General features: G+C 46.9%; 1 protein-coding gene across 7 annotated transcripts in view; it reads left to right on the forward strand.

Moving 5' to 3' along the window:
• DRP2 (dystrophin related protein 2) overlaps nucleotides 1-13,065 on the forward strand; it is a 68,472-nt gene that overhangs the window by 13,007 nt on the left and 42,400 nt on the right. For 3 of the 7 annotated variants that reach the window (XR_007409313.1, XM_049107284.1, XM_025431710.3), the window contains exons 3-11: nucleotides 527-622; nucleotides 2,402-2,565; nucleotides 4,430-4,586; nucleotides 6,603-6,723; nucleotides 8,478-8,746; nucleotides 9,335-9,481; nucleotides 9,965-10,043; nucleotides 12,191-12,251; nucleotides 12,567-12,628. Coding sequence is in view for 6 of the 7 variants with exons in the window: in XM_049107284.1 (XP_048963241.1) it covers nucleotides 527-622; nucleotides 2,402-2,565; nucleotides 4,430-4,586; nucleotides 6,603-6,723; nucleotides 8,478-8,746; nucleotides 9,335-9,481; nucleotides 9,965-10,043; nucleotides 12,191-12,251; nucleotides 12,567-12,628 (1,156 nt within the window). In the remaining variant the exon portion in view is untranslated. Of the gene's footprint in view, nucleotides 1-526; nucleotides 623-1,088; nucleotides 1,222-2,380; nucleotides 2,566-4,429; nucleotides 4,587-6,602; nucleotides 6,724-8,477; nucleotides 8,747-9,334; nucleotides 9,482-9,964; nucleotides 10,044-12,190; nucleotides 12,252-12,566; nucleotides 12,629-13,065 lie in introns of those variants that run through there. The other 4 variants (XM_025431714.3, XM_025431711.3, XM_025431712.3 and 1 more) reach the window with 4 other exon arrangements.

Genomic DNA, 13,065 nt, shown 5'->3' on the forward strand with positions numbered 1-13,065 from the left:
TGGCCTGCCATCCCCTGCCATCCCCAATCCACCAAGAATAGCTCCACCTCAGACCCCCAGAAAGGGTCAGGCAGCTGCTCCAGCTATTCCTGTAGGTGGGCCTCAGCATGGAAACAATGTGGAACTGTGGAAAGCCCAGAAGACTCTGTGGGAGATAAACGAGGATGGGAACAGAACCCTTTTTGGTAAAAATGAAGTGTTTTCCCTCAGTGCTGAGGGGTGGGGGCCTAGCTTGGGAATGTTAACCTTTACCCCAGGCAAGTCGGCTGGAGGAAGAGTGGCCACTTCCAGAAGGGGCCCTGCCCCTCAAACCAGTGTCCCAGGGCAGCACAAGCAGAAGACAGGAGCCTTGCTGGCACTGGATCCCTGCACAGAACGGCTGGGTTCCATTTTGCCCTCTCCCTCCCCTAAGGAGGTCCAGGAGGATGTCCACAGACCCATTTCTTTCCCCCTAGACTTAGAGTGCAGTGAGAGGTCTGGGGGGGATGGATAATGACTCTCCCTCCATTTCTCTCTGTCTCCCCAGGGCAGGGCAGAGCACCCCCTTGTTTTCACGGTGGGCTTAGATGAATCTTCTGCTGGCCAACTTCCTGATCCTGCCTTCCCATGGCTCCATCCCCAGGTGTGCCACACACATTGCTCACTGCCTCTGAGCACACTTAATTAGTTAAAGACTAAGGCTTATTTCCAAGCCCAGCCTCCTGCCAGGCTTTGGGGAAATAGCTTACCAGAAGTTTGTCACCAAAGTGGTCTGATCCTTTCTCCTAACTCAGGGGAGGCCGAGGGGGGGCTAGAGGCAGAGTCCTTTGGGTCTTCCATGGAAAGGGAAAACAGATCAAGGGAAACTACCCTCTGCATGCCCCTTCTCAACACCGTGGAATGCCCAATCCCACTCCCGCCATCCTTGGCAGCCTGGGAGGGCCTTCCTGGCCCCGGTGTGGCAGGCTGGAAGCGAGCTGGAATTCCCCAGGGACAAAGCTCTGATTCACAAGCTGAGCCCTGACATAGCCGCCCCCTCCAGATTCCTGGGGGGTCAGTAAACAAACAGGGTGACAGCTCCCGCCTCCTGACCTGGCTCAGCTCTGCTGGCCCTCCCTGAGGGAGCCTGCTTAGAGCCTGTCAGGACTCTGCCTGAGGCTCACCAGGCACTGATTCTGGATGCGAGCTGAGGGATAATCATGGAGCTGCCTAATCCTACAGTGGACTCCCCAGGTAGCACAGGTATGATCAGCTCTTGGGGACACAGGGTAATTGAATTCAGAACTTTGCCCCTGAGCTCGGTTGCTCCCTTACTTCCCTTTCAGTATGTGGATGTGAGCTGTGGTTTTAATGTGATGATTGGTTTCCTAAATTGCCTGGAGAGTCTTAAGTGGGAAGGAAACGTGGTTTTGGGAGAAAGGGAAACTAGAGGAGTCTCAGCCACCACCAAAACCATGTTCTTTCTACAAAAGGCAAACAAGTAGACAGACAGGCAGGTGGGTTTCCCCAGGCTGGGATTGAGCAGCATGGGCTGAGATTTCCTCCTCCAAACTCTCCTTCCCTCTGACCCCTTCTGCCCCTGGCTGGGTAGTCCCGGCATTGTGCTAGAGGTAGGGAACTTCTTAAGGGCTATTTGGCACAACCCTCATTCCCCCCAAGCCTTGTAATACCCTTTAGGGTGAACAAGTGATGGGCTCTGAACTTGAGTGCTCAAGGTGAGCCTCTGGCAGGCTCTAAGGCTGGTCCTCTCGGCAGCTGACTCTGGTCAGAGTCGTTTGGAGAGCAGGATCAAAAATGTGGCTTTAGCTCTTTCTCAACCCCTGGAAGATGAACAGTGGCCTTTAGGACTATTTCTAGGCTTCCTGATTGGTAGAAAATGCAGGTGGAGGAAGAGGGAGTGGGGACACCAAAGACTAGATTCATTTGGGAAGTAGGACATCTATTACTGATAGGTCTCTCTGGCTGGTCTACTCTCTCTCCCTGAATCTTTGAGGAAGCCCCTCAGCTTTCTTTTCTAGAAGGTTGGGTAAACTGTGGGACACTGAAATGTGAGCCTACAGCTTACCTTGAAGGCTGTGGTTGCCAGTGTTTGGGTAATTCTGAGCAGATCTTTATCTAAAGCAAATACTCTACTCCCAGAATCCCATCTGGGCAGTAAGTAGTCTTGGCAGAATTTACAGTAGTAAGAGTAATAATGATAGTAGTTAGCAGTTAAAAGTGACTGACCTGTACCAAGAGAGGACCTTGCAGTGAACAGAGCCATGAAGTCTTCCTTTATCTCGCTCGTCCCCTGCACCACCCCCCAACATACCCTGGGACAAGCCCTTCTCTCCCCTTGTTCACATTTGTCCCATTCTTGGCTTGGTGCAGAGCAGAGTGTGGCACACTCTGGGGATCACAGGATATCTGTGTTTCTGTCCAGGTTAGAGCTGCTGCTACTGCCCCTGCGCCTCCTCAGGATGGTGCTGGGGTTTCCTGCCTAAGCCCAAAGCTCTTCAACGGGTCAGTTGGTGCCGCTGGACCCCTAGAACCACCAGCCATGAATCTGTGTTGGAATGAAATCAAAAAGAAGTCTCACAACCTCCGGTAAGGCCCGGCCCCTAGAAACAGGGGTCTTAGGCAATTGGCTGGGACAGTGTGGGGCTCCTTTTGCTGCTGCGACTTGTCATTCTCTCAGCCTGTGTGTCACCCTCTCATCAGCCTCATCATCCACTTCTCCCTTTCCTTCTCTGGACTTTGGAAAGGACCCTGAGTCAGAATTTGGGAGACTTGGATTTGAGCCTGTTTTTTTTTTATAAATTTATTTTTTATTGGTGTTCAATTTGCCAACATATAGAATAACACCCAGTGCTCATCCCATCAAGTGCCCCCCTCAGTGCCCATCACCCAGTCACCCCCACCCCCCGCCCACCTCCCCTTCTACCACCCCTAGTTCATTTCCCAGAGTTAGGAGTCTCTCATGTTCTGTCTCCCTTTCTGATATCTCCCACTCATTTTTTCTCCTTTCCCCTTTATTCCCTTTCACTATTTTATATTCCCCAAATGAATGAGACCATTGAGCCTCAGTTTTAAGTAGTTGTGTCACCTCGGATATGTGGCTTGAGTTATCTGGATTTCACTTGTTTTTTTAAACTATAAAAAAAAAGAGTGAAGAAACTGTCCTAACTCCCTCACAATGTTGTTGTGAGGATTGTTATAAGGTATGAAAATGCTTTCTGAACCTAAAAGCACTGATGTATAAATGAAGGATACGATTGCTCCCTCCTCCTCTTCCTCTCATAATTGTCCTGTCTCCATCTCAGTAGATCTTATCTGCTCTTTTCCTGTCCTTTTATGTCTTCTACTCTCATCCATTGGTTATCAGCAAACCTATTCCTCCTCAGGCTAAGGGTAAATCAGTAAGAGCATGAAGGCAATTCTGGTATCAATTGTCCCTCTTCTCCCTACCCCTCAATGTAACCTACCCCCATACTTTTCCTCTCCAATCCCTATTATCAAAGCCCAAACGCCTGCCTTTTGGTAGGCTTTGCCTGGAATGAGGTGGCATAGAGAAGTTGAAAAGAATGCAGGCTCTGGAGTAAATCACCCTGAGTTCAAATCCTAACTCGACCAGTGATTTCACTTTGTGACCTTGGGCAGATTACTTAACCTCCCTAGGCAATAGTAGTACCTACCTCATAAGGTTGCTGCTCTGAGAATTAATGGAAGCAATAATTTAGGTCAGGGCTTAGCCCCAGTGGTAGGGAGGCAATGAAGAGTTATTGTCAGCGAAGGGAAATGGGCTTGATGTCTATAGCTAGGCTGGCCTCCAGCTTGCTACCACTTACTTGGTCCTCAGCTCATGTTTCATTTGTGGAGGGAGGCATACAGAGGTGATTATAGTATGCGCATTTTTCTCCATCCATATGTCAAATCTCTAGCCTGCAGTGCTGTCATCCTTTGAGACCCTTGGGTTGCATATACTTCTATGTGTCCTCACACATGTGAGTGCCCACATTCATTCACCTGGCTTACCCTTTCTACTTACTGTATCCTTTCCTGCTCAGAAGGCAGCTCTGAGAAGCTTCCGTTGATGAGTAATTCGGCATGATTGGAGTTCCTCCAGGGCGAGAGGGCAACCTGACGGCTGTCACCCCTAATGCCTTTGCTCAGTTTCCTCCCCTTTCCTGGCCTGATGCTGGGCATGCAACTGAATAAACAGTGTGCACACTGACACTCCCCACCCGTGTACTCACTCATTGGTTTTAGTACTGCACTCCATGTGAAGGTACCTTGGAAGCCTCGGTGGGTGGGTTAGAGGGAGGGCTCTGGGCCTCCTCCTACTTCAACCAGAGCAGCTCCTCTTGAATCTGTTTCATGTATTAAAGTTCCACATAAATATTTGGGGAAAAACATTTTGCCACTTAAAAAAAAAAGATTGAAAATCACTGGTCTTATGCATTGTGTGCAGCGCTCGCCTAGAAGCCTTCTCAGACCATAGTGGAAAGCTTCAGCTCCCTCTGCAAGAGATTATTGACTGGCTCAGCCAAAAGGATGAGGAACTGTCAGCTCAGCTGCCCTTGCAAGGGGATGTGGCCCTGGTACAACAGGAGAAGGAGACACATGCAGTAGGTTTGAATTATGGGGGCTGTGGTGTGTAACCTCTTAGCTGGGAAAGGATCTTTTTTGCAGTATTCTGACAGATGGGCACTTAGCCTCTGCTTAGACACCTGAAGTAACAGGAGGCTGGATACAGTTTTACTGGTTTTTGTATAACACTCCACCAGAGTCAGTCAAACCTTTTCTCTTTTGCCCTTTCATCAGAAATTGGCTTCCCTTAAAATCCTGCCCTGATTTTCAGTGGGGACATGGGAAAATGAACATAATATACTGTTAAGTGGAAAAAACATAGGCTACAAAGCTTACGCAGGTGGACCTCAGTTGTACCAAAATCTATGTAGATGTGTGTGCATGTATACACACATACAAAAACAAGAAGGAACTATATCAAAAAGTTCACAATGGTTAACTCTAGGTAATGAGATTAGAGTTCTTTTTAGTTGTCTTCTTCATGCTTTTCTGAGATTTCTAAGATTTCTGTGACATATATTACATTTTATAATCAGAAACTAACAACAGATATTTCTTTTTTTAAAGATTTTATTTATTTATTTGAGAGAGAGAGAGAAAGAGAGAGAAAGCACAAGTAGGAGGCAGGGACAGGGAGAAGCAGACTCCCTACTGAGCAGGGAGCCTGATGCAGGGCCCATCCCAGGACCCCAAAATAATGACCTGAGTGGAAGGCAGATGGTTAACCAACTAAGCCCAAAACCAACTAAGCCCCCATATATTCCTTTTTTTAAAGATTTTATCCATCCAATTGAGGGAGAAAGAGAGAGAACAAGCAGCGGAGAGAGGCAGAGGGGAGAAGGAAAAGCAGACTCCCTCCATGCTGAGCAGGGAGCCCAATGCAGGATTCGATCCATCACAACCAGAGCCAAAGGCAGAAGCTTAACTGACTGAGCCACCCAGGCTTCCACCCCCAGATATTTCTTAAAAATGAATACAGTAGGGATCCCTGGGTGGCGCAGCGGTTTAACGCCTGTCTTTGGCCCAGGGCGCGATCCTGGAGACCCGGGATCGAATCCCACGTCAGGCTCCCGGTGCATGGAGCCTGCTTCTCCCTCTGCCTGTGTCTCTGCCTCTCTCTCTCTCTCTCTCTCTGTGACTATCATAAATAAAAAAAAATGAATACAGTATGTACTAGAAGAAATAATTGTGTGACATAGCAGAGGTGTACCTAAGGTGACAATGGCAATCATATTGCAATATAAATGCATCAAATCAACATGTTATATACCTTAAATTTATACAATCTTATATGTCAATTATATTTCAATTTAAAAGGTGGATACAGAATGGAATACAGTACAGCAAGAAAATAAACTATAGCTACATGCCACAGCCCAGATGACTCTTAAAAACAGTATGTTTAGTGGGGAAAAAAAAGCCAGATACAAAAAAAAGAGTATATACTGTATGATACCATTTATATAAGGTTCAAGATGGGCAAAACTAATCAGTGGTATTACAAGTCAGGATAGTGGTTACCTAAGGGGGAAGGATGAGATAATGACCAGAAGGGACCACTGAGTGTGCCTTCTGGGATGCTGGTGGAATTCTGTTTCTTGATCTTAGTACTAATTACAGATATGGAATCACTAATGGAAATTCATTGAGCTGTATATATTTGATTTGTGTACTCTTCTCTGCATATCAACAAAAAATTTGAGTAAAATTATGCTTTTAATCCTGTCTATCTGGTTTTGATTTCTCTAAGCCTCTTACAGGGACTTTCTGGGTCTTCCAGAGAACCAAGATTCCCAACCCTAAATCTCCACATTTCTCTCTACCTTGTGGCATATACAGACCCATTTCATACTAAATAGACTTCCCAGTGTCAAAGTCATTCTTCTGCCCATAGGGAGGACTGCACCTCTTTATGTCTGGGTAGCCCAAAGATACATGATAATGCTAAAGGATCAAACTGCATGGAAGAAAAGAAAGGTTGTCAATTGCAGAATGGAATTTAAGGCAATTGAAAGATTTTACTTCCCTGTTGACTGTGTTGCTACACTTCATAGGCCTTTATGGAAGATGTCAAGTCTCGGGGCCCCTATATCTATTCTGTGCTGGAGTCAGCTCAGGCCTTCCTGTCCCAGCACCCATTTGAGGAATTAGAGGAACCTCGTTCTGAGAGCAAAGGTAGGTGGTCTTCCTCTTTTTTGTCTTCTTAACAATGAACTGCTAAACACCTTCCTGCCTTCCCCCAACTCATTTTCTTAGCTGTTATCTGGGAGGATAATTTTCTCTTAGGAGTCCAAAGCTGAGAGGGAGCAAGATTCACATTGCAAGAAAAAGCAAAGAGAACCAGAACCTGGAGCAGGGGAGACAAACATGTGGCCCAAAGCTGTATGTGGCTCTGTGGAGCATCATGTGTGGCCTTCTAATGAGATATAAAAAAGAAAAAAAAACAAAAGACTCAAATGCATTGAGCTGACTCAGTAAATAAAAGTAGTAGTATGTCCTTTCAATTGGAGAAAAACAATCCACATGGTTTCACTCATATGTGGAATATACGATATAGTGAAAGGGAATATAAGGGAAAGGAAAGAAACTGAGTGGGGGAAGAATTAGAGAGGGAGACAAACCATGAGAGACTCCTAACTCTGGGAAACAAAGGGTTGCAGAAGGGGAGGAGGGTGGGGGGATGGGGTAACTGGGTGATGGGCACTGAGGAGGGCACTTGATGAGATGAGCACTGGGTGTTATACTATATGTTGGCAATTGAATTTAAATAAAATATTAAAAAACAAAAACAAAAAACATACTGCTTTATTCCAACATAGAGACATGCAGTGATGCACTAATCAACCAGAAAATTAAAAAAAATCTTTTTACAATCTAAAAAGCTAGGTGATGACATTTCAGGAGAAAATTTACTGTGTATCTTTGCTACTGATCCTGGTGACTTCTAGTCCCTTCCCTCCGTAGAGTTGGCCACTCTAAGTCTAGGTTCAAGTAAGGTAGCAGGGTGGGATTCATGGTGATTAGGTCTGAGTGGTAGCCCAGTGAACTCTCTTCTTCAGTAAGAGTCCTCAACCTTTCAAGACTGGCTATGAATCCTCTGGAAAGACTCTTTGTTTTATTTTTTAAAAGATTTTATTTATTTATGAGAGAGAGAGAGAGAGAGAGAGAGAGGCAGAGACACAGGCTCCATGCAGTGAGCCCAACGTGGGACTGGATCCTGGGTCCCTAGGATCACACCCTGGGCTAAAGGCAGCGCTAAACCGCTGAGCCACCCGGGCTGCCCCTAAGGACTCTTTGTTAATTGAGCCCTTTGTAAAGCTGTTGAATCTCTCAGTTTACTTCCAGCTCCTGGGTAGGAAGCTAGTAGTCAATTTACTGCCAAGTGGGCCGCACATAGGACAAGCTCAAAAGAAAGCAGGGCAATTCCAATTAGCCTGGAGTTGTGGGGGTCTGAATCTACTTCTGAGGGGAGAGCTAAGGGAGGAAGAAGAAACCAACAATTTAGAAGCCTAGGTGGAAAAGCTTGGGTAAGTTATGCTAAACTCTCCTGGGCAAAAAATGCCTCCCTTCTTTGGATGGAAGTGGCAGCAGACACTAATGCAAAAATAGCATTCTTGAGTCATGTAAATAAGACTCTTAATGACTTGCCTCACTGCACCTCTTCAAATATTTTACTCACTCTTTACCTTGTCCATTTTTTAAGAATATGAGGAAATAAAAAAAAAGAATATGAGGAAATCCTCATAGTAGGGGAAAGTAACAACATGTTCTCCTGACTGTGGTGGGGGGACGCACAAATCCACATGTGTGATAAAGCACATAGAGCTGAACACACATGAACACATTTTACAAAAGTCTGTCTTGGTCCCTCCTTCCCTGGCCTGTCCCTGCCGGGTTGGCCTGACCTGGCTTCCTGCTTGCTCTTACAGATACCTCTCCCAGACAGCGGATCCAGAACCTTAGCCGCTTTGTGTGGAAGCAGGCAACAGTGGCCAGTGAACTATGGGAGAAGCTGACAGCCCGCTGTGTGGACCAGCACCGCCACATTGAGCACACTCTAGAGCAGCTGTTGGAGATTCAAGGGGCAATGGAGGAATTAAGCAATACTCTGACCCAGGCCGAGGGAGTCCGAGCCACATGGGAGCCCATTGGGGATCTCTTCATTGATTCACTCCCTGAACACATCCAGGCTCTTAAGGTATACAGGCCCCTACCTAACCTGGCTATGGTCCACCCTGATACCTGACCCTCCTCCCAGTCCCCGCTACTGAAACTTCATTGTTGGCCCAGACTGCAAATGAGCCTTTCCCTGAGTGATGGTTTGGGGGGCTGGTTTAGCTGGAGTCTCCTCTGCCCTTCTACTGTCTTTTCTTTCCCTAGTGTTTTCTTTTATTATTATTATTTTAAATTTATTTATTCATGAGAGACACACAGAGAGAGAGGCAGAAACATAGGCAGGGGGGCAGGGCGGGGAAGCAGGCTCCACGCAGGAATCCCAGTGTGGGACTCTATCCCGGGATCTTGGGATCATGTCCTGAGCCAAAGGCAGATGCTCAACTACTGAGCCACCCAGGCATCCCTCCCTGGTGTTTTCTGATAGCAGAAAAGGAAGAGAGTAAGGACAGTGGCCACCCACACCTGAGTCCAGATGGTGTCATAGCAAGTACCTGGGTCATGCTGTTTAAACAAAAACCTTTGAATGAAGAGGGAGGGGTTGAGGTGAATGACTAACAGTTCCTCTTTCCCATTCTCTGTTTGCTGTGGGACTTGGGTTCTGGTTCTGTAGCTATTCAAAGAAGAATTTTCCCCCATGAAAGATGGAGTGAAATTGGTGAATGACCTGGCTCACCAACTTGCCATTTCTGATGTACACTTGTCAATGGAGAATTCCCGGGCCCTGGAGCAGATCAATATCCGGTGGAAACAGCTACAGGTAGAAGAGAAGCCTGGAGTGAGCCATCAAGAAGAGCTCTGATTAAAAAAAAAAGAAAAGAAAAAAAAAGAAGAGCTCTGATAGAACCATGTTTGGGAGAATCTTCTTCAGGCCAGAAGAAAGCAGAGAGGCATTAAAGTGGGACCTCCACAGGAAAAGAGTAGTAGAGCATTTAGGGCCAGGGAACAGGCTTCTCAACCTCCAGGCTGCAGGGAGTAATTGAAATGAGGATCTGAGAGGGGCCTAGGGTGTAGGCATTTAGGGTGGATGGGGGCAGTGACTGTGGCCTGGCAATAAGGATGCTTTTCTCTGACCCTTGGGAGTGACGTGGATGGGCTGAGGTGGGCGACAGGGATGGGGGGAAGAGCTAAAACCAGAGAGGAGCTAGCCTGGGAGGGCCTTCACGAAGATTTCCAGAGGTGCCTGGAAATCCTGCACTAAATATCTAGAATGAATTCACCGACTTTCTGCCTCTTGCTTTAGGTGTCAATTGGCGAGAGGCTTAAGCAGCTCCAGGATGCCCACCGAGACTTCGGGCCTGGGTCACAGCACTTCCTCTCCTGTACGTGAGACAGACTAGACTTCACTTAGCAGAACCTCAGATATCTTCCAAGAGAGTCTACTCTTGTGCCTTGGGGGCCTGGGAGGAGCCCAGTGTATCTTGGCATCTGCGAAGCACACAGGATAAAGCAATGTAGTACAGTGGTTGAAACGACAGGCTCTCCAGAGAGGCCAGGGTCTGAACTACTGCTCCTTGACTTGATAGCCATGCAAGCTTGAAAAAAAATAGCTCAACCTTTCTGCACATCAGTTATCCCATATGTAAAAAGAGGGGTAAATATGACCTAACTCATAGGGTTATAGGAGTTAAAGAACTTCATTTTTTCAACAACATTTATTGAGGACCTAATGTGGGCCAGGTAGTGTTTCAGGCACCGGAGTTACATCAGTGAACAAAACAGACAAGTCTTTAGACTTACAGAGCTTATACACTAGTCAGAGAGGCCAGAACATAAACAAGTAAAATATGTCTAAGGTGGGGCGCCTGAGTGGCTCAGCGGTTGAGCGTCTGCCTTTGGCTCAGGTCGTGATCCCAGGATCCTTGGATTGAGTCCTGCATCGGGCTCCCCTCAGGGAGCCTGCTTCTCCCTCTGCCTATGTCTCTACCTCTCTCTGTGTGTCTCTCATAAATAAATAAATAAAATCTTAAAAAATATATATGTCTAAAGCAAACTGGCAACAAGTGCTGTGGGAAAAAAGTAAAGCAGGGAAGACATTGAAAAGGTGGTGTGGACTTGATGAGGGAGGTCTTGCAATTTTGAATGGCACAGTCAGGAAAGACCTCACCAGGAGTGTGGCAATTGAGTAGAGACCTCAAGGAAATGAGGGAATGAGCCATGTGGATGTCTGAGGGAAGAGCACACCAGGTGGAGGGAACAGCAACTTCTAGGACCTCAAGGCAGGGGCATGCCTGAGGAACAGGAAGGAGGCTGGTGTAGAGGTAATAAAGAGAGGAGATAGTGGGAGAGCAGAGGGGTAGCAGGAGACCAGAGCCCTGAGGACCTTGTAGGGTATGGTTAGAACTTGGGACTTTCCTCTGAATGGAATGGAGAGCCTTTGGAAGGGTTTGAGCAGGAAGCTGACATGATCTGACACAGTCAAGTGTTGAGGGGCAAGATTGGGAGCAGGAAGATCTGTTAGGAAGCATAGTGTAATAATCCAGGCATTATTCCACCATAATGAGGCATTATGGTGACCCAGGTCCGGGTGGTAGCAGTGGCAATGGTGAGAATATACGGATATGAAAATTAGTTATGTACACAGAGCACTTAGCGAGGTATCTGGCTCATAGCAGGAATTCAATAAATTTTTTTAAAAAGATTTTATTTTATTTTGTTATTTATGAGAGACACACACAGAGAGAGAGACAGAGAGAGAGACAGAGACACAGGCAGAGGGAGAAGCAGGCTCCCTTTGGGGAGCCTGATGTGGGACACAATCCCAGGACCCTGGGATCACAACCTGAGCCGAAGGCAGATGCTAACTGCCAAGCCACTCAGGCGCCCCAGGAACTCAATAAATATTACTGGCAGTTAGAACTAATCCTATTATAATAACTGATGTGCAGCTATAACTACAGTGGGCTCTTATACTCAGGGAAATTGCAGTGTGGTGGTTGACCAGGTAACTAAGCCTCTCCTGGAACATCTGAAAGATAAAGACATGGAGCAGAGAAGGGCATCCTCTTCTGTAATTCCTCACCAGAGAGAATTAAGCGATACCATTCCCAATTGTCCCATAGGACTGAGAGGCTTAACCTTCCCAGGGGAAAGGCTTTGAGCTCCATGAGGAAAGTAGGGTCCACTTCATATCCACGGCAGCACTGGAGCTACCCGCAGCTGAATGGGCAGAGATGGCAGCCTGCTCAGGGAAAAGATGGTCAGTGTGGCTGAGGCCAGGTATTCCTGCTCATGCCCTTGCCACATCTCTGAAACATGAGGGTATCAGTGACAATTTCTTCCCTTGCCCTAAATAAGTTCAGAGAGAGAAGTGCGTTCATTAGTTTTGCCCCACCTTCAGTAAAGCAGGCATCCCCTTTTGGGCTTGACCTCCTATTTAGGAAGATAGAGAAGATAGAGCGGGGGAGTTGCCAGGGGCCTAAAGAGCTTAAGTGGCCAATTCCTTTCTCTTTCTCTTCTCCTTTACCAGCCTCTGTGCAAGTTCCCTGGGAAAGAGCAATTTCACCCAATAAAGTTCCCTACTACATCAAGTGAGTGACCATCTGAATTAGAAGTGGGTCATTCACCTGCCCACCACCTTCCCTTGCCTTTTTTTTCTCCCTGTCCCTGTCACTCATCTATTGGGATTCCCCCATCCAGTCCAGTTTGTCCTCCTACTCATCTCAAGAGCTCAAGATGCTACCTGGGTAAAGGTGAACGCTTGTGCTTTGGGATCTTCATGCTTCACCCTCAGATCCTGCAGTTCCTTGTGTTCAACCTCTCACTGAGGGATGCACACATGTGTGGGGGGGAGTGTGTGTGTGGGGCGGCATGGACCCTGGTATTATTGATGCTTTTGTTTGTAGCCACCAGGCTCAGACCACTTGCTGGGACCATCCCAAGATGACTGAGTTATACCAAACACTGGGTAAGAATTCGGGGTTCCTGTATAGGGTGGAGATCTATCTGGCTGCCTTTTTCCTATAAGAACAGAAGGGAATTCCATTCAACAAGCAGGCGGGGTGGAAGTGAGTGCCTTCTCATTTCTCCAGCAGCCTTCCTTCCTTTCCCCTCTGCACCTCCCTCAACTGGAGGCTCTGCATTCCTCTTGAACCATTTTACTATCACATTCCGTAATGATGCTTAGAGATGTGATGCTTAGAGATGCTTTTCTGCTTTGAAAGACGCTGTCCAGGCTATGATTATTGTGACTTTCAGGTGCTTTAGTTTTGACTACTAAGAGAGATTCACCATTAGGTTGCAAATATTATCCATGCTGCTGCATGTGAATATAGTTCATTCATTCTCCCTGTTACAGAGCATTCCTTTATATATACCACAGTTTCTTCACCCAGTCTACTGTTG

The sequence above is a fragment of the Canis lupus genome, chromosome X, assembly GCF_003254725.2.
Source record: "Canis lupus dingo isolate Sandy chromosome X, ASM325472v2, whole genome shotgun sequence".
Lineage (NCBI taxonomy): Eukaryota > Metazoa > Chordata > Mammalia > Carnivora > Canidae > Canis > Canis lupus.